The sequence below is a fragment of the Sceloporus occidentalis genome, unplaced genomic scaffold (assembly GCF_023333645.1).
Source record: "Sceloporus occidentalis isolate IW3139 unplaced genomic scaffold, rSceOcc1.0.p SCAF_4, whole genome shotgun sequence".
Taxonomy (NCBI): domain Eukaryota; kingdom Metazoa; phylum Chordata; class Lepidosauria; order Squamata; family Phrynosomatidae; genus Sceloporus; species Sceloporus occidentalis.
In genome coordinates this window covers 37,480,546-37,504,260 of record NW_028316984.1, presented here as the reverse complement: position 1 = coordinate 37,504,260, position 23,715 = coordinate 37,480,546, and the positions used below count along the sequence as shown (strand labels likewise).

General features: G+C 39.4%; 1 protein-coding gene across 5 annotated transcripts in view; it reads left to right on the top strand.

Moving 5' to 3' along the window:
• The window catches only part of ITGA6 (integrin subunit alpha 6), an 81,418-nt gene extending 59,404 nt beyond the window's left edge, over positions 1-22,014 (top strand). For 3 of the 5 annotated variants that reach the window (XM_089519752.1, XM_089519751.1, XM_089519750.1), the window contains 14 exons: positions 171-329; positions 1,052-1,167; positions 1,278-1,467; positions 1,556-1,639; positions 2,272-2,351; positions 2,517-2,594; positions 2,681-2,783; positions 5,063-5,236; positions 6,626-6,724; positions 8,114-8,224; positions 8,318-8,413; positions 10,879-11,004; positions 12,934-13,063; positions 18,225-18,304. In XM_089519752.1, the coding sequence (XP_089375878.1) occupies positions 171-329; positions 1,052-1,167; positions 1,278-1,467; positions 1,556-1,639; positions 2,272-2,351; positions 2,517-2,594; positions 2,681-2,783; positions 5,063-5,236; positions 6,626-6,724; positions 8,114-8,224; positions 8,318-8,413; positions 10,879-11,004; positions 12,934-13,041 (1,524 nt within the window). In that variant the 3' untranslated portion in view covers positions 13,042-13,063; positions 18,225-18,304. Of the gene's footprint in view, positions 1-170; positions 330-1,051; positions 1,168-1,277; positions 1,468-1,555; positions 1,640-2,271; positions 2,352-2,516; positions 2,595-2,680; positions 2,784-5,062; positions 5,237-6,625; positions 6,725-8,113; positions 8,225-8,317; positions 8,414-10,878; positions 11,005-12,933; positions 13,064-18,224 lie in introns of all 5 variants that reach the window. The other 2 variants (XM_089519744.1, XM_089519749.1) reach the window with 1 other exon arrangement.
• Positions 22,015-23,715: the final 1,701 nt, after the last annotated feature.

The window sequence follows — 23,715 nt, the reverse complement described above, 5'->3', positions numbered from 1 at the left end:
GCATATTGCTGCCGTTACAACCCAGTTGCATGACATTATGCAAACTGGAAAAGTCCCAGATTCCAAGCCTTTGTTTGGTGATGCACAAGGTTGAAGCCAGGTTGCTTGTTATCAAACCCAGAAGGATTTATTTCATGCTATAACTTGTCTTTCTCCTCCACATTACTTAGGAAAAGATCAAAGATAAACTGCGTCCAATTCCTGTAACGGTCGGGGTCACAATTAATGGCTCTGAGTCCAGCTCATCATCTAGGAGGAGGCAAGGAAGGTCACTTCCAGACCTTGTTCCAATACTCAATTCAAACGAGCCAAGCACCGTAAATGCAGAAGTATGTTTGTTTTTTTCTTTTCCTTTTATTCCAGAGGTATTTCTACATTATTAGTTTATGTTGCACAATGTTATCTGAGCAACTTATTTTAATTCTATCTGCAGTCAGGTACCATTCAGGCGTCTGTTGTCTGTTGCAACTCATCCTGAGACAGAATGGAGAAAGTGGGGTAATGGTACTGCATTTCACGGCCCCCTTTCACCATGCACGAACCACTTCTCAGACGTTTTTCTTATCCCTTTGCGTAAGGGTGCAAAAAGTGATTTCAGGTCTAAGAGAGGAAAGGGAGGGAGCAGTGACCATGCTGGCTGCAGTATTCTGGGAATTGTAGTTTAAAAAAGAACTTTCTCAAGCCTTAATTTTTTACCAGCTGTCTTGGGAAAGCTATAGTTGTGCGCATGGTCACTGAAGTAGTTCCAGTGAGTATAACAGACAATGTTTGACAGATAAAGATTTCAGTCATGCAGATATTACTGGGATAATGTGGGATAGGGTCTCACATTATCCCATTATCTCAAGGATACAACTCCCAGCTCTTCTCTGGCAAAATGCAAATAATGTACATTTTGCAAAAGAAGCAGCAATTTGTGGAGATGGCAGGAAGGTTAATAGGAATTGGCTGTGAAAATTGACTAAATGCTACATTGCACCGTACATGTTTAAATCATTTTAAATAGAACATACTTTAAAAAATCTAATTGCTTGGCATGGGTCCTTTGCAGGTGCAGTTCCTAAAAGAAGGTTGCGGATCAGACAATATATGCAACAGCAATTTAAAGCTTCATTACAGATTTTGCACCAAAGAAGGCAATGAAGACAAATTTGCCTACTTCCCAATGTAAGTCTTACAGGATGTGGTGGCTGTTTAAAAATGAAAGTGGCATTTGTTCCTTTGCAACCCATTTCTTTTTATAAATTCCTAAAATTTGCCTCATGCTGTTTCCCTAGGGAAAACAATGTTCCAGTGCTTGTCCTCAAAGACCAGAAGGATATTGCTCTTGAAATCACAGTGACAAATAGTCCATCCGATCCAAAAAATCTCCAGAAAGATGGTGAAGATGCTCATGAAGCCAAACTCATTGCTACCTTTCCAGATAGTTTGACTTATTCTGCTTTCAGGGAGCACAAAGGCTTTCCAGTAAGTGTTACAGCAAATAACAAGAATGTTCAAAGATACTTTTAGTTCATTTAACTTTTAATTGATGCCCTTGTCTCTTTTAATATAGGAGAAACAGCTGATCTGTGGTGCTAATCCAAATGGTTCTCAAGTGGAGTGTGAACTTGGAAATCCTTTCAAAAGAAATTCTAATGTGAGTGGTATTTTTTTTCATAGCTCACACTGGAATGTTTTGGCGGGAAACAATATTTTCTAGACTTCCAGTACGTCAGGCACACCTCCCTTGCTCCTGAATTAAAGTCAAAGTCATGCTTCATTCTTATATCCCACATGAGTTTAATTTTCAGTGGTACAAGTGTATTTGTTGTTATTGTGTGCCTTAAAGTGTATTAATGCAGGCCTCCTATAATTCTGCCATCAACACCAGGACTGTTACCAAGATTTTATTTTTTTAATGTTAAGGCTGGTGTTATCTCTAAAAAAGAAATTGTAAAATTGACAAATTGAATTAGCAATCTGGGAAGGGAGACAATAAAACAACCATTCCATAGAAAACTGGTCTTTATTTATGTACTATTGGGATGCCAAAGTTCAAGATAAAATTGTTCCATATATATTCTTCAGTATAATATAACTTATTTGGAAATAATGGTTAACACTTCTTGTTTGCTTGTATACTAATATGAATTTTAAAATGCAAAGAGTGAGTGAGAAAGAAACACCAACATGAGGTTTTAAACTACCACCACACATATAGCAAGTTTGTCATGCAAAATGCATCTTTTGCAATGTATTTTAAGGATTGTTCATTTGTTCTTGTTTTAGGTAACATTTTATGTGATTTTAAGCACAACTAAAGTTAACGTTGATACAAGGGATTTGGACATTAATTTGAAACTGGAAACGTAAGATGTCTTTCTTTTTCCTTTCCCCCCCAGTTGTAGACATCACCATCCTCAATACTTACAAATGTTTTGAAAATGCTGCAATTTGGTTGTGGAACTTAACATGAAAATAATTAAAAGAATTGTTTTTTTTTTAAATGTCTGTGTTTCCTTTTTATGTTGTAGAACAAGCAATCAAGTTAATTTGGATCCAATTACTGCTAGTGCTAAAGTGGTTATTGAATTGCTTTTGTCACTCACAGGGTAAGTAGCATAGTTAGCATAACAAATCGATGTTACAGACATCTTTTATTATGGTCATTAAACTATGATGTTTCTTTGAATGACAGAGTTGCTAAGCCTTCCCAAGTGTACTTTGGAGGTACTGTGATTGGTGAAAGTGCTATGAAAATTGAAGATGACATTGGTAGCTTAATTGAATATGAATTCAGAGTAAGTCCTTTTATATTCAGAAACAGATTTCTTTTTTGGTATTCCTATAACCTCCTGTTTCCAAGTTTGATCTTCTCTGTGCATTGTAAGACATTTTCTTGAAAACTGGCCAGTGTTAAAGATACTGTGGTTTTGAGTTTGTTTGTTTTTCAGACAGCAGCCTCTCTTCTAAATGTTGTTGCTGTTGTTGTGATGGTTGTTGTTGTGTGCCTTCAAGTCATTTCAACACACAGTGCCCCTAGGGCAAACATATCACAGGGGTTTCTTGGCAAGATTTGTTTAGAAACAGGTTGCCTTCCCTTGATGCTGAGATAGTGTGACTCACCCAAAGTCACCCGGATATCCATGGCCGAGGAGATATTTGAACTCTGGTCTCCAGAGTCATAGTCCAACACTCTAAGCTCTACACCATGCTGTCTCTCTTCTTCAACTATATACCAGCATAATACACTTCCTCTTTACATAGTGTCATAAATATAGTGTCAAACCATTGCTGTACATTGGCTCCCCTTTTAAATTTTATGCATACATACTGCCATTTCTGTATGAAAGTAAACACCTACCAAAAACCACACAGTGACATTCTGGATGTAAGTTCAGGGCACTCAGATATAGACACATAAAGGACCTTACCGCATTGTCCCCGGGACATGATGGGGGTGTGATGAAAGGGAGCGGGATGAGAACAGAACGGGTGCTATCACTCATTCTACTACGCGCTGGAATGCTGCCACCAGAAGTTCCCATTGTATTCCTGATCCATGCCACAGGAGGCGATTTTCAGGAATGCTTCTTCTTATTATTATCAACCTTTATTTATAAAGCGCTGTAAATTTACACAGCGCTGTACATACAGTCTTTTTAATTGGACGGTTCCCTGCCCTCAGGCTTACAATCTAAAAAGACTCGACACAAAGGGAGTGGTGGTGGGGAAGGGGCCTCTCTAATGCTTCTAAACAGTTCCTGAAAATCGTCTCCTGGCATGGATCAGGAATACAGTGGGAACTTTCAGCAGTGGCAGCGGCATTCCAGCATGCGGTAAATGGGTGATAGCATCCATTCTGTTCTCATCCTGCTCCTTTTCATCACGCCCTCATCACGTCCCAGGAGGCAATGCGGTAAGGTCCTATGTCTATGTATTGCCAAGCAAAAACACATTGCCTAAATGTGTTCCATTTTGAAATCATGGCATTTTTCAGGACTTAGTAGTAATAGCAGAGAGAGAGAAAAGTAGGAAAAACTGTACCAATGCATCTCAATCTATGACCAGCTCTCTTTATGTTTTTGGCTTCAGCTGTAAGGATCCCTCACTATTCATCATATTGGCTGAAGGTGTCTACAAGTTAAAGTCCAGAATATCTGGCTGCCTATTTCAGGGGCTAAAAACCATTGAGGGTTGCGGGCCACATTAGCCCTCCCAGGAGACCATGGACAAATTTATACTCCTAAAAACAATAACAAACAAACATTTTGCCTCCAAATATTCCTCAGTGCTTTGCAGGGGGCATAGGGAACATTTCACTCTCACTTTTGACCACTCCTGGGCTGTTTTAAGCTCAGAAGGGACCATAAATATGGAAGAAAAGCCCAGGAGGGCCATAAAAGTGTTGAAATTGCTCCCCTCTCCCAAAGTGCTTTGGGGGACAGACTGTTTTTAAGGGGCTTCTGGAAGGCCCTCAAGCCCACAAAAATGGCCCTGGGAGGATGCATGTGACCCATGGAATGCACCTTTCCCAATCTGAATTATTTAACCAGTTAATTAAACTTTGAGGAATGGCTATTTTTTCTGATAGTATTTCAGTAATCTGCATTCCTATCAAAATATGCTTGTATGAAACATCCTTTCCTTCTACATCTCAAATTCTCCAGATGATGTGAGCTTTATTAATTTTTCAAAAGAAACAATACCAAACATCTTATATTTCAAAACTGAAATCCATTTCACTCTATATTCATATTACAATGAAAGATGCTATGTTGTATTGCTACATTGTTATTTTAATCCAGATTTCTTTTATGGCAATTTAAAATTTGTTGTTGTTGTATTCCTTCAAGTCATTTCTGACTTACGGCGACTCTAAGGCAAATCTGTCATGGTTTATTTTTATTTTTTTTGGCAAGATTTCTTCATACGGTATTTATATTAACATTGGGATGGATGCTTGTATATTATGATCTTTTATTTTTATTTTTTTAAAATGAATGCCTCACAAAGTATGTGGATAAAGGTTTACTGTGTGAGGAAACACATATCAATTCAACAAAATTCTTCCTGACAGATAACCAACTTGGGGAGGCCACTGAAAACATTTGGCACAGCCTTCTTGGACATATTGTGGCCAAAAGAACTGAAGGGAGGGAAGTGGCTGCTGTACTTGGTGTCAATACACTCCAAAGAATTAGGGGAACTCCATTGTGAACCTCCACATGAAATAAATCCTTTGGGAATTGAGGTAAATGACTGCACTCTGTTTGCTTATTGCTGAACAAAATTGCCAACCATAAGATCAGCAGCATTTCTTTTTAAAGGAAATATGAAATTTGGAGCATTTAGTTGGCATCTTAGCTGTGGAATGAAGTATCTAAGGTGTGAAACAAACTGCCCTGAAATGGCGGGCTGGTTTTCCTCCAGAGGGACGGCCGCAGCAGCCAAACTGCACAGCATCCCTCTGCCCCAACCCCCCCCCCAAGAAAATTTGGGTTCTTTGGATGCCGTGCAGACGTCATGAGTGCGCCATTGGGCACTCATGACATAAGCGACACGCAGAGACGTCTATATGCTACTCATCGCTTATGTCATGATGGCAGCCTCTGTATGAATGGGAGGCTGCCATTACGGCGACACCATGATGTTATAGGGTTAGGAATCGCTGGTTGTTGGTGCTATGTACCAGGCCTACGTTTTTGAAAATGTATATTATTATTTAATTAAAATTTTTATAACTTGCCCTATATCCAGAGATTTCAGGTGGCATACAATAAACCTAGTCTAACAAATTTAAATAGTATAAATAATAAAAATGAGTTTAAAAGGTTAAAAACATATTAAAAATTTAACAGGTTAAATGAAAAATTTAAAACTGTTATAATATTTCAAAAGCAAATTAAAATCGTGTACATGTGGTGGTTTTAGTAAAAACAATCCCCCAAAGATTTTGTTTTCACTTGATGCCTGAACAGTAATGTTGGCAACAATCAGGCCTCTAGAAGTACCAGTCAGAGGTTCCACAATTGTAGAAGTGTATTGTAGTACTGTGAAAACTGGAAATAAGCTTGTTATATTACTGTCTCTGTCCAGTCATAAACACAAGTCACCCTGAGAACAAGTGACCCTGAGAACAATTCCATATAAACAGGACTAGACCAAGATGTTTTGCTGCCTGAGGCAATGGACCAAAAACGACCCCCCCACCCCATTATCTTAATATTTCATTTTCTGCCCATATGGACTGGACTGTAAATTGAATCTTCAGCTGGCATCTCCCCATCATACTTGAAGGCAGCAATGCTAGCACAGGGGGCGACAACAAGGTGTCCAAGATGTGAAGATAGTAAGGGGGCTCAGGAGAAATGGGTGAGGTGCTCTGCCATTGCTGCCCCCAGCATCTGCTACCTTATGGTGGAGCCAGCCCTTCATACAGGAATTAGGTGATTGCTATAGATTTGAAGTGACAAAATTGCCATGGGTCCAGAGCAAAAGATCAGAACTTCTTGTGGGTTGTTGCAGAATTCAATGCCTTTTCTAGCTAAACAAATGAATATACATCCATCCTGTTCCAAAGATCCAATTGTATTCTCTATCACATTTTTATTCACTGCTTTCTATGTCTGGTTCATTCTAGACTTCTCGAAATTTAAGGACAAAACGTGAAGTTGCAGAGAAGCAGACAGAAGGTGGCAAAAGGCTTTCTTTGCTTTCAGAAAGAAAATATAAGACTTTGGTAAGCACATATTTTTACCCAGCTACAAAGTGCTTTTTGACCTTCCCCCTTGCTTGGGGGGTGTATATCAAAAAACAAAAAAATAACAACAAAGTAAGTTTTGTCTCTGTTCTGTTTTCTAGAAATTCCAAACCATACCAAATGTAGCAAATATATTAAGCATAATGTTTAAAATTACCATCTTTCTGCTTCTAAAATGATATTAGACAACAACGTTATTTCTAGCACTCTGAAGCGTAACAATTTTATGGTAGCATAAAGTGGTCAGAATGAGGGTACAAAGTGACAGTTTGTGCCCTGATAAAACTGTTAGTCCTTACATTTCCACAAGACTCTCTCTTTTTGTTACCACAGAAAAATATAACTAACTTTAAAAAGGGGAAGAAGAAAATAAAGCAAAAAGCAATTTTGCTGAAATAAATGCTGAGCCTTACATTGTTTCTTACTGTACCCTGATTGTACTGAAATATTGGTGGTCCTGTCCAGAATTATGCAATAGAATAAATACATTTAAGGTTGCCGTATCTAAAATACCATGCTGCAACAAATAGAGTGGATCTCTCTTTGAGCATGGAGAAATCTCAGCAGCCCTTGCCTCTCTAACCTAAGTTCTGTCACCCTTGTGTGCGGAAAAATGGAGGCATGCCAGGAGTGGATTTAGGAGAAGCTTTCAGTCAATGGAATTCAGCTTCCCCATTTCCCTGGGCATGCCCCCCAAATGGCTGCAAAACTGCATTGGCCCTGGATCTGGCATAGGAGTTTATCACAATGGACGAATCCTGTGCAGAAACTAAATTTAAACTGAAAACAACCTGCATTCGTGGGTTGTTTTTCAGATGACATTCGGGGTTAACCCAAACAGAAAGTTGAAAAAAACTGCATTTGCAGGATGTTTTTCAGATGACGTTTATGTGACAAAGAAATAACGTGAGAATAACCAAAACACAGAGTCACCAAAACCAGCTACTTTTTACTTTCCTTAAATTATAAAAGTACAGAGTAGCTTTCCGTTCAGATTATTTTAGCATTATTTCTCTTTCACATCAATGCATCTAACAAACAACACCCGGATTTTAAATACCATTTCTACACGGGATTTTACCAATTTGCCCTCTGTGTGATAAACTCCAAAGTTTAATTTCCCAGGAGGAGGAGGAGGAAAAAGAAGTCTAACAAGGGAACTGAATGAGGTGAAGAAATGCTCCCCAATTTTTCTCTACTGGTGTCAGTTTTGCTTCAGATTCTCGCTTCTGCTGTAGGATAGTTGTGTAGAACATGGTTTTGCTAGTCTTTCTATCTTATCTTAATAGAAAGGCCTTCTTGGCAGAAACATTGACTATCTACTTTCTAGTATACAGTTTTATAAATGTTTGGTGTATTTTAATGCAGGAATGTAACGGGGAGGCAAAATGTGTCAACATAAGATGCCCCTTGCAAGGCTTGGACAGCAAAGCATCCATAATGCTGCGTTCAAGACTGTGGAATAGCACCTTTCTTGAGGTATGTTCTGCTCATTTATTCTGCATAGATTTAGGTCCTCTCTTTTTTTTTCTAATGAAAGCGTTTCTTCTTTTTTTCTACCCTGTTCACCAGGAGTACTCCAAAATGAACTATTTAGACATTCCTCTTAAAGCTTCAATCAGTATTGCTGCTGCAGATAATATTAAACTGGCAAATGAAGCTACTAATGTGAGTCTGTAACATTACTTTTATTATGATGACCATATGTTTTATACATTAGAAAGTGTACCTATATAGGAGATGTGCTGAGTCTGTCCAAACCAGTACTTCTAAATGACTGATCACTCCAGCCTCAAAATATTAATTCATTAGCTGTCACCTCCTAGCACTCTAGGACTTCATCATTTTCTGAGATGGTTTGCAAAGGGCATCCATGCTTACATTTCCAGGAGACAAACCTTTATGTTTTGCTGTTGAAAATTGGTAAAACACATTACAGAGGGCAAAGACACTATGTGTTGTTTTGTCCAAGTCGTTTCTGACTTATGGTGATACTAAGACAACCCTATTACAGGGTTTTCTTGGCAGATTTCTTCGTAAGGGGTTTGTGATTGCCATCCTCAGAGGCTGAGGGACTATGTCTTGGCCAAGGTCAACCAGTGGGTTTTCATGGCCCAGTGGGGATTCGAATCCCATTCTACATAGGAGCCCTGGTGGCACAGTACTTAAATGCCAGTATTGCAGCCACAAAGTTTTGAATTCGATCCCAGAGCTCCAAAGTTGACTCAGCCTTCCACCCTTTCATAGGTTGGTAAAATGAGTACCCAGCTTGTTGGGGGCAATTAGCTTACAGACTGTAAACTGCTTAAGGAGTGTTAGTTCACTGATAAGTGGTATAGAAATGTACATGGTATTGCTATTGCTATTCTGCATAGTCACAGACCAGTGTTCAAACCATTATGCCACGCTGGCAGTATTGGCATATTATTTGTTGGTCCTGAGAACCTTATATACCATTTTCCCTCCAGAGAGCTCAAGGCAGTGTGTGAGGTCCTCCTCCTCATTTTTATCTTCACAATAAACCTTTGTGGTAGGCTAGTCTGAGAGGTAGTGACTGGTCCCAAGATTACATGGTGTATTTTACTAGGACCAGAACAATGGTTCGCCTCAGATTAGGTTACACCAGTCTTGTCCCCCACAATCTAAACACTCTATCATAGTGTTAAGGTTTTAAAAATAATGATTTTATGTCTGTTGATAACTAATGCATAATCTGTGTAAGTCAAGGATTAAAGCGGTCAAGAAGATAGTCAGCTATGGAAAAATCCTGCTGGAAATCATTTTAACTGGGAATGTTACTGTAGATGAGATAACTGGAAAAACATTTTACATGTACATACAAAGCAATCTAGTTCATCTTTTTATTTTTTGTTTTTCCCATTAGCCCATAATAGTGACTAAAATTCCATTCCATATAGTGTGCTTTTTTCAAGAGAGATAAGAAAGATCATTATGAAGCCAAATACCACAAGACTGAGATCCATGCTTAGTCATCTGATAAAGAGAGACTTACTTCTGATGTATAGTATTGATCATACCGGTAGGGCATTGAAATAGCTCATTTATGCTTGTATATTTCACTTCAGTATGAATATGACCAGGTCATACCAAATGGACATATATTGCGTTCTGTGATACTGTTAGTGAAGTTCTTGATTCATGCATCATGTCACAATATTCTGTTGAGACTCAACAGTATGAGTGCATTTTCTTGTTATCAGTGACTTGGCTTGCTTTAGAAATAATGACATTTCTCAGATTCATAATAAAACTTGAGCTCTCCCCCCCCCCCCATCTGTCTTTTCTACACTTCTAAGGTACACATTCATGTTCCTCTCTGCGGCAACATCATACAGGAACTTTAATAAGCATTTGCACATTCCAAAAGTGTGGATGGGAACTAAAAATAAACACTTCTGTTTTTACATGCTAATAAGAAATTAACTGAGCAGATTTAGCATTGTCTGCTATAGTCTAATAGTTCAAAGTCAGCCTTCTTTAGTCTGGCATTTGGCCCTCTAAGAGCCAAAAAAGTCAGCCAGAAGGGGTGCCTTCCGAAAGCAGATCGGGGCCGCAGCAACCTCACACTGTGACCCCAGTCTGCCTTGAAGCCACCTGAAAAAGGAGCAGCAAAGACCCACTTCTTTTTTGAGTGGCAAAAAGCCACTTTTGCTGCCAAACTGCAGCTAGAAGCCTGCTTCATGATGCTCCAGTGGCATGTAAATGTCAAGCCGCCTGAGTGTCATGAAGCCTCCCCCATGTAAATGGCCAGGTGGCTTCTGAGCAGCTTGGGAGCATGTGGCGTGTAAACGCCGCACTCCCAAGCCATCAAAAGGCAGTGCAAAAGGGCCATCTGTTGGACTGCTTTTACCACCAGCAGAAGCTATCCTGGAGTAGCCAGGTTTTAGATGAGAAATGCTTGTGTAAGAATAGAAAAAACAAGATATTTTTTTCAAGTAAGCTTCCAGCAGTAAATTTCCTGACTTGGGATATGGAGACTTGTAGTCTAATACATCTGGAGCACAGGAGGAAAGGGGAAAGTGGCAGTAAACTGGAAATTGTAACACATTATTTGAATTAATGAAATTCTGCCCTCCTCAATAACATCTATATACTTTCCTATTCTCTGGTAGGTACGGGTCACTGTCTTTCCTGCAAAGACTGTAGCATTATATAAAGGGGTTCCTTGGTGGATCATCTTAATAGCCATTCTTGCAGGATTGTTGATGCTTGCTCTACTGGTATTCTTACTATGGAAGGTGAGTTATTTTACTGATATATTATTTTGATATTTGTTAAATATCCATTTACATATTGTTTGAAATGTTTTAACAAGTTACCTTTTAAGTATTTTTACAGATGGAAAAAGACCACCATCAGCTTAATGTAGGGCAGAGATGGCAAAGTGTGACCCCTCCCCCCATTTCTTTTTTCATTTGACTCATCATCATTATCAGTGAGAGCAGGAGTGGGAATTGCATGACCCTCGAGGTGCTGTAAGACTACATGTCCCAGCACACCTAGACAGCATACCAGTGATAACAATGCTGGGAGATGCAATCCAAAAAGATGTGGAAGATCACATGATTCCCACACCTGGTTTAAAGGGGCAGAAGAGAAACACATTAACAGTAGCATTTCAAAAATCTATGAATGGCAGCAAAATAGTAAAAACCATGCATAGTAGATATGAGGAGTGCACAGACATGTAAATAGTGTCTGTATGCTAAAGGTTAATCCCACCTAGACTGTATCATCTAAAATTATATACTGCAGGCTGCAGAGGAGAAGGGAGTTCATTCTGTTAGCAGCACCCATTCATTCCTGGGCAGACACTGCTAGAGACAAGCCCATACATTATATGCATATAAATTTAGATGATACAGTCTAGGTGGGATTAACCTTTCTGTAAAGGCCAAGATTTTGAAACTGGCCATTAATTCTTTCTATATCACTTATTCAGTCACTGACTCTCTCCCATACACACATTACCTTTTTTCCCAGTGTCAAGATGCATGTATGGGTGTAGAGGAATTCTCATAAGACTTGATATTTCTTTCCTTCTCATATCCTCATGTACATATAGATGCCAAGACATTATAGGGAATGGGAGATCTGTGTACATGTTTCAGTGTTTCCTTCCCTGTCAGTGCTATTCAGATTACTTGAAGCCTGGACTTTGACTTGCCTGAAATAAAAGATATATAAAGTCTGTTGGAAATCTTTTATCAACTGATAATTTCTTTAAAGCTTTTACATCTTAAAGGAGGTAGCTGTAAATGCACAGTCAGAATGGCAGCTGGGCTCCTTGATCAGGGTGATGCAGCATAAAGTTCTGCCAAGGAGAGCAATGTCATATCTGCTTTCCCACCATCAACCCCATCTTTTACCTGCTGCAATCCTCCCCAAACATGGCCATTTACTGGCTGGTGGAGAGCAGAATTTGGGCAGCATAGAAGCATCCAACTCAGCTATATTCCCATGCTGGATGCACAGTGACCAGGATCTCCCATGGTCCTTGGTGGTCCCAGAGAATGACATCATTGATGTGTGTCCAGCTATAGGAACATTACTAGATGCTTCTCTGCCACTGTCAACCTGTCAGTAAAAATAGCCATGTTGGGGAGAGGCTGCAAGCAGGCAAAAGGGGGTTTGGAGTGAGGGAATATTATCATTATACCACAAGGTTGGCAGTGAGTTCTAACCTCTTTACCAACCAGAAAAATCACTGACATAGGCATAAATTGGACTTGCCCCTGCATACGTTACTAACAGGATGCTAGCCTATATTTATGCATGCATTACTTCTTCATTCCTTTATAATGTCAGCACTAGATTGTGTAGAACATTGAGTTTGGGTATTGCCATTAGTACATACAGCAAGTGGTACATTCTTTCAAGTGTGCTATTCCTGTGTGCTGAACATACATGTCAGGCTTTAAAAAATAATGATATTATGTTTACTGATAACTAATGCATATTCTATAAAAATGAAAGATTAAAGCAGTCAAGAAGATAGCTATGGAAAAGTCCTGCTGGAAATGTATTAACCTGGAATATTATTTTAGAGTTGTGAGATAATCGGGAAAATGTTTTAAATGTACATGCAAAGCAATCTGGTTCATCCTTTTATTTTATTTTTCCCCATTAGCCCATAATATTGACTAAAGTGCCTTGCTTCCTTATAGTGTGGTTTCTTCAAGAGAGATAAGAAAGATCATTATGATGCCAAATATCACAAGGCTGAGATCCATACTCAGCCATCTGATAAAGAGAGGCTTACTTCTGATGCATAGTATTGATCTACTTCTGTAATTGGTAATTGATCAATTTTTTTGTTTGGATTTATTAGCTGCGGGATATGCTTTTGGTTGCGGTGGCTAATGACTGGAAGCTTGCTGCATCTGTTCCACTAATTGCCTCATTTTGAAATATCAATTTTTGCTTGCTTGCATTGTTTATAATCCCTTTCTCGATGCACGAGGACGCCAGTTCTTTTGTCAATTGTTTTCTTTTTTAACAGTTGCCTACTTGTGCTTTCTTCCTTGATGTTCTGAAAGCTTTTTATTTAAAGTTGGCACCTAGATGCTGAACACAGAAAACAGAATATACCCCTGGGGCTTTTTTCCAAAAATTGTTATGAAAAAGGAAAGAATACTAAATGTAGCCAAGCTGGTGGCTTTCATATTGTGTTCCAAGGACTCTTTGGGTCATTTTCTCATGAAAAAGATCAGTAATATCAGATGAGATTTCCTATAACATAGTTTGCCAGCTGCTATCAATCTCAATTTATGACTTGCAGGAAAGGATACGTCTTAGACTGCAGTAAACGGAAATTAGCCTCGGATCTGCTGGTAGACGTCCAGGCGATTTCTAATAGGGCAGAGGGTTCTGACCCACAATGATTTCATACCCTTCAATATGTCACAGATAAAACTGGGACATATGTTGCTAAGCAATGTCACAATGTAGTCAAAATGGCAAAAGTAATTGATGAGGAAGAACACACAAGCTAGGGGAAGAAGAAGTAGTTTGCTTTTGCCTGTATCTATTGGAAAGAGTTATGTCCATCCTCACCACTCCCCTCCCCGCTGTGTTAATTCAGTGAATACTTTTGGGCACTTTTAATTCAATTTGCAGCAACTGAAGTAAGTTGAGGACAAAAGAAGAGAGTGGAGAGAGAAAGTGAGTAATTTCAAAAGCAGCTGAAAAAGTGGGACTACAGAGAATTACAATATTCAGGCCTGTCCCTGCCAAATTAGGACAGTTGGAGGCAATGTGATGTAACAGCAGTGATGATACACTCCCCCTTTCTTCATGACTATATGAGACTTGAGCTGTGCCCCACACGAAATTGGCCCAGGATCCTCCCCAACATGCAGTCACTCTGCAGTAGCTATTTAGAGATAAACTGAGGCGGTAAATGTTTCCATGAAGCTGAAATTCTGAGCTATACTATCATGCCTTAACAAACAGTAAAAAATCTGGTAATGCCATCCCTCTAACCTTGGGGGAGAAAGCATTTTCATATGTGAAGTTAAAATAGTCTTTGAGTCTCTCTTGCACCACTTGTTTGAATGATAGTTGATAATGTGGAGAAAGCAGAAGGGAAGTACCTAATTAGGGAATAAACATTCTGGCTAAGTTAGCTTTTACTTTCACATTGTAGTTTTGAAGCAAGAACATCTTTCAGTGTTCTTTGTTAAAAAAGCTTTTGCTTACATTGATTTTAATAGAAAATAATTTGACGGCACATACGGTTGGGATTGTAGCCTTAAAAACATGTACCTTGTTTTCATACTAGTGGTCAGTGACACTATTCAAGGTGACAAAAGTTAATGTAAATTCAAATGTAAATATAAAACTGTCTATGGGTTCTTCCAACACTTGTTGATAGGCCTTGCCAACTAGATCAACAAAGCAATATATGGCGCGTTACAGACCGCCCAAAACGGGCGGTCTCACACTGCTGCGTCCGGGAACCGCAGCAGCCAAACCGCACGGTTCCCGGGCGCAGTAAGAAAGAAGCGCCAAAATGGCGCTGCTTCCTGCTCGCTGGAAGGGGCGCCGCAAAGCGCAAGGTGCGCACTTGCGGCGTCCGGACACTACACGTCCACAACATCAAAATGGCGGTGTCGCCATTTTGATGCACTCGTTACGCGTGAGGGCCTGTCTGTAACGTGCCTTTGTTAGTTAAATTAGCAGTTTCTCTGGCCACACTCCAACACAGAGTTAAAGCTGTAACCCCACAAATAAGCTCTATTGAGTTCAATGGCATTTACTCTCAGAGAAGACATGTACAGAGTAAATCAATCTGTAATGTGGCCTACGTATGTAATTGATAATCAGTCTGAGGATTCAATACAATATGGGCCATGTTCTATAAAACAAGATTCAATATATACATATTGATTTCATTGCAGAAGCTCCTATCTTCGGATGTTAAATAGCTTTATTAACCATTAATGCATGTCAAAAGATTTTACTGCTGTTGCTGCCTTTTCCAGTAAAAGGCTGCTCTTGATTCTCAATTTTTGTGGAAAGTTTACTGGAAAAATTTTTTTACTTATTATTTCTATTCTTGAACATATATTTCTCTTCTGAAGCCTGGCTACTGCATGATACCTTGTGCTCCTGCAACTCTTGAGTTCACATATGTAAAAATATTCATTCTGCTTGCAAAATTGGGGGGGGGGGGGGTAGCAACCCATTAGCTACATTATGGCTGAAGAGGCTGAAATGTTAACAGCTAAGGGGAGAATGAATCATTCCTCTGACAAATATAGGAGTGATCTGAACATAGTCTCTATTGATGTAACTTCGTCCAAGGCAGGATGGGGAGGATACATCTTACTAGAGCCCAAAGATACAGAGACAACACAAACATGACATCTGCTCTGCAAGTTCTGGATTCCTGGAGCATTAAAAGCAGCATTAGAAAGCAGAGGAAACACAGCATTCTGAACCATGGGTTATACCAGAAACACAGAATCATGCCTTTATATATGAGAAATTCTCTCAAACCCTACAAGTCCTCAGTTTCCTGAGTTACTGTTAAAATTACCTCTAAATAACATGGGTAACCCCAAGGTTGTTTTTGTGACTCAAAAACATTTTTTAACCAAATTCTTTTAACGTTTTTATTTTTTTATTTTTGCTCTAGAATGCCTCCAAAGAGGCCTCCTGCCCCTTCCTGGTCAAAAATATTTTTTGGATTTTTTTTTCCTACAAAAGAATTGGCTCCAAAAGGTTCACTAGGGTACATAAGGTGAACATCCACTGATTTTTTTAAATAAGAAAAACACCTAAAATATGGTGAAAATACTCCCAATTCCTCTGAGGCATTTGGGGGCCATGAGGAGCAGGTGCATCCCTCTGAGCTCTCAAAGGGGTCTAATGTAGCACCCTAGCCTTCCCCAGTTACCCACCCCTGCTACATAGATAGGAAGAGCCCACAGTTTTTGGAAGGGAGGGACTTGTATAGTAATTATAAAGGATATTGAAATACCCAAGAAGGTAGGAGCACCATGCTCAGCATCAGTTCTAAGATTTACAAGCTCCAGAAAACATAGCAATAAATACAAACCTGCTAAAAGATTTGATAAAGCTGTCAGTAAGCTTTCTGCCCCTCCAGCAGAATTTCTTGACAGTATTCACTGTGAACCTTCATGGCAAACCTAAATTGTCCTATACAAACCTCTATAACACTGGTTTATAGTATCCTACCCCCACCACTGATGGACTTAGTGCTACCACCAAATGTTGGCATGTTGTCCATGTGTGCAGGGCAGGGAGATGCATTTTTCTTTTAAGGATCAGACAAACAAATGCATACTTTTTAATGGAAAAGAATAATGCTTGGAGAATCTTGCTCCAGGCATTTGCTGTATGGTTCTCTGATGGCATTCTTCTCCAACCCAGTCTCCCTCCAATGGCTACAACTTTTGAATAACACTGATTTAGGTGATGCCTTATTAGCCAGCCATTATCCGTTGCCACTGCTGTGCCTCTATAAGCCATGAGGGGGAAGGCCAGCTCTTGCCTCACACAACAGGCTGATCCTTGCCACTTCCAAGTGCTTCCTAGTCTGATACAAGGGGAATGAGGTACCTCAGTCCCAGAAGAACCATTTTGTGCTGTCCTGTGGCGGCACTCTAAAGGAGTGAGAGAGCTTCTTTCCCCTTCAGCTTTCCTCTAGCCTAATGTGGAGTGAGAGGCTGGTCTTTCTCTCTGTGTTAATTTTTTAAATGTATAGGGTAATTTGGCTTCTTCCAAGAAGAGTTTGAAAATATAACCTTTTCAGACTCTAACTCCCAATCTTCTCCAACCAGTATGGCCAGTGGATTATGGGAGTTAACAGTTCAAAACGTAATGCTTCCAAAGTTTGCTCCTAACTGCCTCTCAGCCCTGCGCAAGAAATATTCTCACCCCATCAGGTGCCACTGTTTCATGAAAGACCAACTTTGTCCGTCGAGTCAAACTGCAGAAACGTTCCTGTGAATGTATTTAGGGGAGTGAAAGGGAGGCCTGGTTGCTCTGCCCAGGCTGGCAGAGTGAATTTGTTGCTGTGCACCTTCAGGTTGTTTTTTGACCTAAGGTAATTTTATCATGGGGTTTTCTTGGCAAGATTTATTCCGAGGTTTACCTTAAAAGGTGAGAGAGTGCGACTTTGTCCAAGACCACCCAGTGGATCTCCATGGCTGAATGAGGATTCAAATCTTCATCTTTAGAGTCCTAGTCCAACACTCAGACCACTACATCCCACTGACTTCATTACCAGTCCTTATTCTCCCACCCGTCACAAGTTCTATGCAGTATAGTGGACTAGGGAAGGGAAAGGTCTTATGCCTTTTGTTCATAAATAGCTGGGCATTTCCTGGAATAGAGTTCTGCTTATTATTAGTCCTGTGTAGGCTAGAAGCCCTATTACTCCCCTTCCATATCTGTCCTTGCCAAACGGAGAAACAAAATCTGTTTTCAACTTACCTTTTCCATGTGATAGAGATCACTGCTTTAAGACGGGCTGGCAGATCCAGTGTATACAGGGTTTTGTTTGTGTGGTGGTGGTGGTGGTGGTGTTTGTGTTATGTGAGCATTCACATCCCAATCACTTTTAGCCCTTACATGTAAACCGAGTATAGGGCCAATGGTGGACCAATTTGCAGCTACCAGTGTTGTTTTCATGATTGAGGAGGGCATTAATACTGGGCTTTTAATCCAGAATTTAAACTGCACCTTGATCTTGACTGGATAGAAAGCATCAATGTCATAGCTCAAAATACATTTCTCTCTGTATCTCTGTGAGATCCTGAGTTTAATGGAAGATTTTTCTGCTTGGATTGCACTGTTTGCTGTTGCCTGTCGCTATATCTGAGGTTTCACATCTTGCATTTTCCTCTCTCTTCAAAGGAAGACCATTTGTCTTCTACTAGACTAGACATGTACTGAAATCTGTATTTCTTTTCTCCTCCTGCTGTAGTGCGGATTCTTTCAGCGTTCCAGGTACGATGACAGCATCCCCCGCTACCATGCTGTAAGAATTCGGAAAGAGGAGAGGCAGATCAAAGATGGAAAAACTAAAGTGAAAAAACAATGGATCACAAAGTGGAGTGAAAATGAAAGTTATTCCTAGGGGTAAATCTCCACACACCCTGTACTGAAGACTTAAATGGCTTTTAAGGTGTCTGATTCACACAGTGGATGAATGGAAGAAGACTAGTATAAAAAAATGGCTGCCCCTTTTTTGTAGATTTATATCAAAGTTTTTTTGTTTTGTTTTACAGATCAAAATGCTAAGTCTGTCTAAACCAATCTCTGCGTCTTACTTAAAATGTCCACTTTTTAAATATATATATATATATATAAAACCAGCTTTTCTGGAAAGGGAGAGCAGAGTCTTCAGGAATAGTTACAAAGAAAAGTCTCCCTTTCTTTCTACAGAATAAAACTGTCCAGGGCCCTCTCAGTGGATCTGTTTTCTTCCAGCACATCTTTTGTACCTATGATCCTGGCTGCTTACTGGCTGCCTTTCTAGATCCTTTGTCATCTCCCTTCTGCAAGGCATACACAATGGCAGCCAGTGGACTTCAGAGAGGGAAAAACAGCCCATTTGTGGCCAGCAGGGTGAAACTGGATGTGTGTGCTCAGTGTTGTTTAGTGTTAGTCAAAAGACAGCTGAAGTAACCTGAATCCTCATATGGCTCATTAGGGATCCCTCCCATAGAATGAACTATGTGTTATGTCTGTCCTTCTAAGTCTGAATCTTCTATTAGGTTTTCCCTCAGACTGTCTGGAGTGCTCCCTTGCCCTCTACTGAACAGCATGATCCCCACTCCAACCTGAATGAAAGATCATGAGATCCATTTTCCTAACTTGGAATGTTCCTGTACTTCAATTTGTTAGTCTTTGTTATTTGAATGGTGGAAGGGTAAACCAGTTTACATGAACTCTTCCTTTTTTGTGGTTGGGAGTAGTGCCTTGCCATGCATTGTTTTAGGGTTTTTAAAAAATAGTATGAGACTCTTGTGTGATTGAGTTTTGTGAGCTCGTTTTCCTTCTTCCACTTAGATTGCCTTTGCAGCTTGATTTGCATTTCCTCACATTTGTGTGAGGAGGTTTTATTGAATGTCTAAAATGAAAAGTAGGCTTTCAAATCTTTCAGGTTGTCTTGCTGACCAACATCCTATCCACAAACTGGAAGTCCCCCCCACCCCCCGACCCTAAACAGAGCTTGGGAAAACAACTTTTTAGTACTGTAGCTCCCAGTATTCTGCAGCCATGCTGGCTGGGAGATTCTGGGAATTACAGTCCAACAAAGTAGCTTTTCCAAGCTCTCTGATTCTCAGACACATGGAAGCTGATTGTGATTATTCAGAGCGAGAGGAATTCTGCACACAACCAGGCTTATTGTTCCACATTATACAGCTAAAGCCTTGTCCCTGAAAACTGAACTCTAATAGGTCCTGGCTCAAACTCAGTCTTTCCCCTTCATCTGCAGCAAAGGTCTTGGGGTCTTTCCATTTTCATGGAACAAATGGTAGTTTGGATTTTGAAACTTTTTGTGAGATACCTCCTCACCCCAGAAAAAAAAAGCAAACCTTATATCTGATCAGAATATAAGAGTGTCCTTTATATTTGTAAGGCTTTGGTGCATTTGGTTTTTCCTCCGGAAATAGGTGTGTGTGTTCCTGTTAAAATATATGTGATGGATCTAGGCTATGTTAGTTGCACATAGTTCCTATTTAAATAAATGGGGCCTTAAGTTTAGCCTTGACTAGCTAGTCCTGTTAATCTCCATGGGAACAAAGTCAGCCTGTATCCCATCCCATATGCTCAAAAGCTGATGCAATTTTTATGGCTTCATTTCTAAATGACGGGTGCTGAGGTTCAACTTTGTCTGGACATCATACTCATGTGTAAGCCATCCTTTTTGTTCTATGGCTGTAGAGACTAGCTGATCTTTCACAATAGAGACTCCATGGTAGCCTACATGTTTTGAAAATCACTTTTTTCTTTGGTATATTCCAATTCTAAAGTGGGGAAGGGAGGGAGTTAAGCCATTACAGCTCTGCTACCCATAAAACTACAAGTGTATACAGTGGTGCTGACTTGTGTTTTTCAGGTGAATGAAAGATCACTAAATCTCTAATTCCTTCTCCTAAAACTCATGTGTGCCCATGGTAATTAGTGTGATCGTATATGTGCAATAGGTCATGTTTCAGTAATATTTTAAAAATCAGTTTGTGTGAAACCATTGCTCACACCAAATATACACAGGTTTATTTTTTAAAGCTTGAATACTCGTTGTACTTTTTTGTATATAATGTAAGTCATTCTTATATATTTATTTTTACTATAAATCTTTGTCTTGGACTAAATGTTAAGCCAAAGATTTTAAAATGGATTTTAAAACTGGTGAGCAATAGTGAATAAACAAATACAGATTTATTAACAGTTGAATCCTGTAGATGCCTTCCCTGAAATGAGTCCCACTGAATTCATTGAGACTTACTCCTAGGTAGGTGTGTATAGGATTGCAGCCTAAAAATGAACACTTTCTACCACATGTGCCAATAATTAAACCCTTGAATTTCAATGACTAAAACATTCTAGGAAAGCTGTTCTTTACATATTTCTGGTTATGTAGTAGAGAAGTGTTGTTGTCTTCTAAGTAACTGCACTAATGCATACTTACAGATGTTTTATCTATAAAAATTTTATATGACTAACTTAACAGAAAATAAGACAAGTATTCATTGACACCACAAGGGAAAGATTTTCTAATACTGGCTTTGGAACAAGATTTAACTACTGCAGATGCTATAGCACTTGAAAGAAGAAATAAGCTCCAAAATTTAACTATGGATCTGTACTGATCCAACTTAAGACTACTGAGTAAATGTCCTAAACACCTAAATTTTAATTGTAAGTATAGTTCCACACACTTGTGCTGTTTAATACTTGTGATTGTAACACAGTATCTGCAGTATTTTAAAGCTACATCTTTAAAAATGTTGGTACTGTTAAAGAAAGAATTATAAATGTGCTGTAACATTTACTGTATATGAAATATAAACAAAACTTTTAATATGTGGTTGATATTTGAGAAGGGATGAAAACTATGCAAACCTTTAAATATTTACCCTAAGAAACCAGGATGCTTGTGCTCTGTAGACATACCCACAAAACGTTATTTGGAACAAGTGATTTCTAAGGTTTGGTTTCTGGTTCTTAATTTCAATTTTCTACATTCCATTTTTTATTGTTATCCAAATGATTGTTCAATTGTACACTTTATACAAAATCTTAATTTGTTTGAAAGGTGTTTATTAAATGTGAAAATTATTTTGTCAGTTATTGTTCTAATGCCTGACACTGTTGTCCACCAAAACCTGCTGCTTCTATGTCAACCAACCCTATTCATTTAAATAGGGATTACACAAGGTCATTATGGCAGCATGTATGGTGGGTAGCATCTTATCATTTCAAATCCCATCTTTGTGCTTTGACTTAGTCACTTGAAAATACAGAACTTGGAAACACTGCTGCATTTAAAAAACAACAACAAAAACACCCACAATTATGAATGTCTGGTCAAAAAGAGCAAATGTAGGCAGTGTTGAATTGGGGCCGGCTTAATGTCATCTCAAGTCACATCACTGTTATATATTCATTTTATACATTGACTGTTACTAACATCTAATGTTAAATCATGGCTTAAAATGACCTGTGGATATTTCTGTAAAAGCGTGAAAATAAATTTTGTATGAAAAGCTCTTTCTCTGGTGGTAATGATTATTTACTACTTACACATTTTTAATTTATGTAAACGTGGAACAAATATTTGTTTCAGTTAGACCCACTCTACACATTTTACATAGGAAACATGAGTGTGTGCAAAACAGCACAATAGTCAGCCCATGATATTCTGAAGACAAATCAAATAAATTCATGAGCTCTATAATCAAGTTAGATACAGTACTTTTCTTGACACTAAAATAAGCTAGTGTTAACTGTACAGTTTCAATGGAGTATAAGAATCAGGAATTCTTAGAATACTACAAAAAGCATTATATATTAGCGAAACTTTCCCCTATGAGACACAATTTAGCTTACAGTCAACAGGCCTTTTTATTTTTTCTTATCTTTCTTAAGCCTTGGCTGAGGGAGAACAATACAGAGGGCAAAAGGACCTTGTAGTCGAAGGCTTTCAAGACCGGCATCCAGTTTTTTGTGGGTTTTTCGGGCTATGTGGCCATGTTCTAGAAGAGACGTCAGGAAGCAACTCTTCTAGAACATGGCCACATAGCCCAAAAAAGCCCACAAAAAATCTTGTAGCATGTTTGAGACTGACTGTGTGAAAGAAGTTGCAGCCTAAGTTTTCATAAACATGGTCTACCTATAAATAAGCAAGTCTACTAAAGCTTTTACTACAGCTTTTTTTGCACACTGCGTCTACACTGTAAAAATAATGCACCACTTTAAGTGCTGTAGCTCCATCCTATGGAAACCTGGGAACTGTAGTTTTACAAGGTCTTTAACTTTCTCTACCAAACTGCAGGTGCCTTCACGAAACTACAAATCCCAGGATTCTGTAAGATGGAGCCAGGTCAGTTAAAAGTGGTGCCAAACTGCACTGTTTCTACAGTGTAGATGCGCCCTAGGTCTATGAGACAATGCCACCCATTTCTTGTCTCAAAGGTGCTACAAGATCCTTTTATGAAATGATATTCCAGGCTAACAGGGCTGTGTCTCTGAAGATTGAGACTGCACCCGCACTGCAGAAATGATCCATTTTGACACAGCTATAACTGCCATATGCTATGGAATCCTGGGAATTGTAGTCTATTTTGGCACCAGAGTTCCCTGACGGGAACTGGAAAACCAGTGTGCAAAGGGATCTTGTAGCACCTTTGAGACTAACAAAGAAAGTTGGCAGCACGAGCTTTCCTAGACTTGATTCTGTTTCCTCAGATGCATTTCCACCCAAAGCATGTGAGAAAGTAGCCTCAAGGGAAGCCTACCTCCTAAGTCCCTGTTGCCAATTTCTCTCTTTCAGATTACTGCACTACACTCTTATTATAGTGCTGCTGCTATTCCACTTTGACTGCCCTGGCTGCCCTCCTCCTGTTGCATTCTGGGGCTTGTAGTCCAGTGAGGTCTAAGAGCTCTGAGAATTCTAAATGCCCCTCACTAAACTACAAGTCCCAGAATGCAACAGGAAGGGGCAGCCAGAGTAGTTAAAGGGAATTAGCCACGTTTTAAGAGTGTAGTGCAGTAGTCCCCAAACTGTGCCCTTGAAGGGCTTTTGGACTTCAGCTCCCAGAATCCCAGACTATTGGCCAACGTGGCTGAGGCTTCTGGGAGCTGAAGTCCAAAATCCCTTGAAGGGCAGAGTTTTGGACCCACAACAAACTCCAACTCCCAGAATCCCATAGCCGTGAGCCAGAAAAGAGTTAAAGCGGTACCAA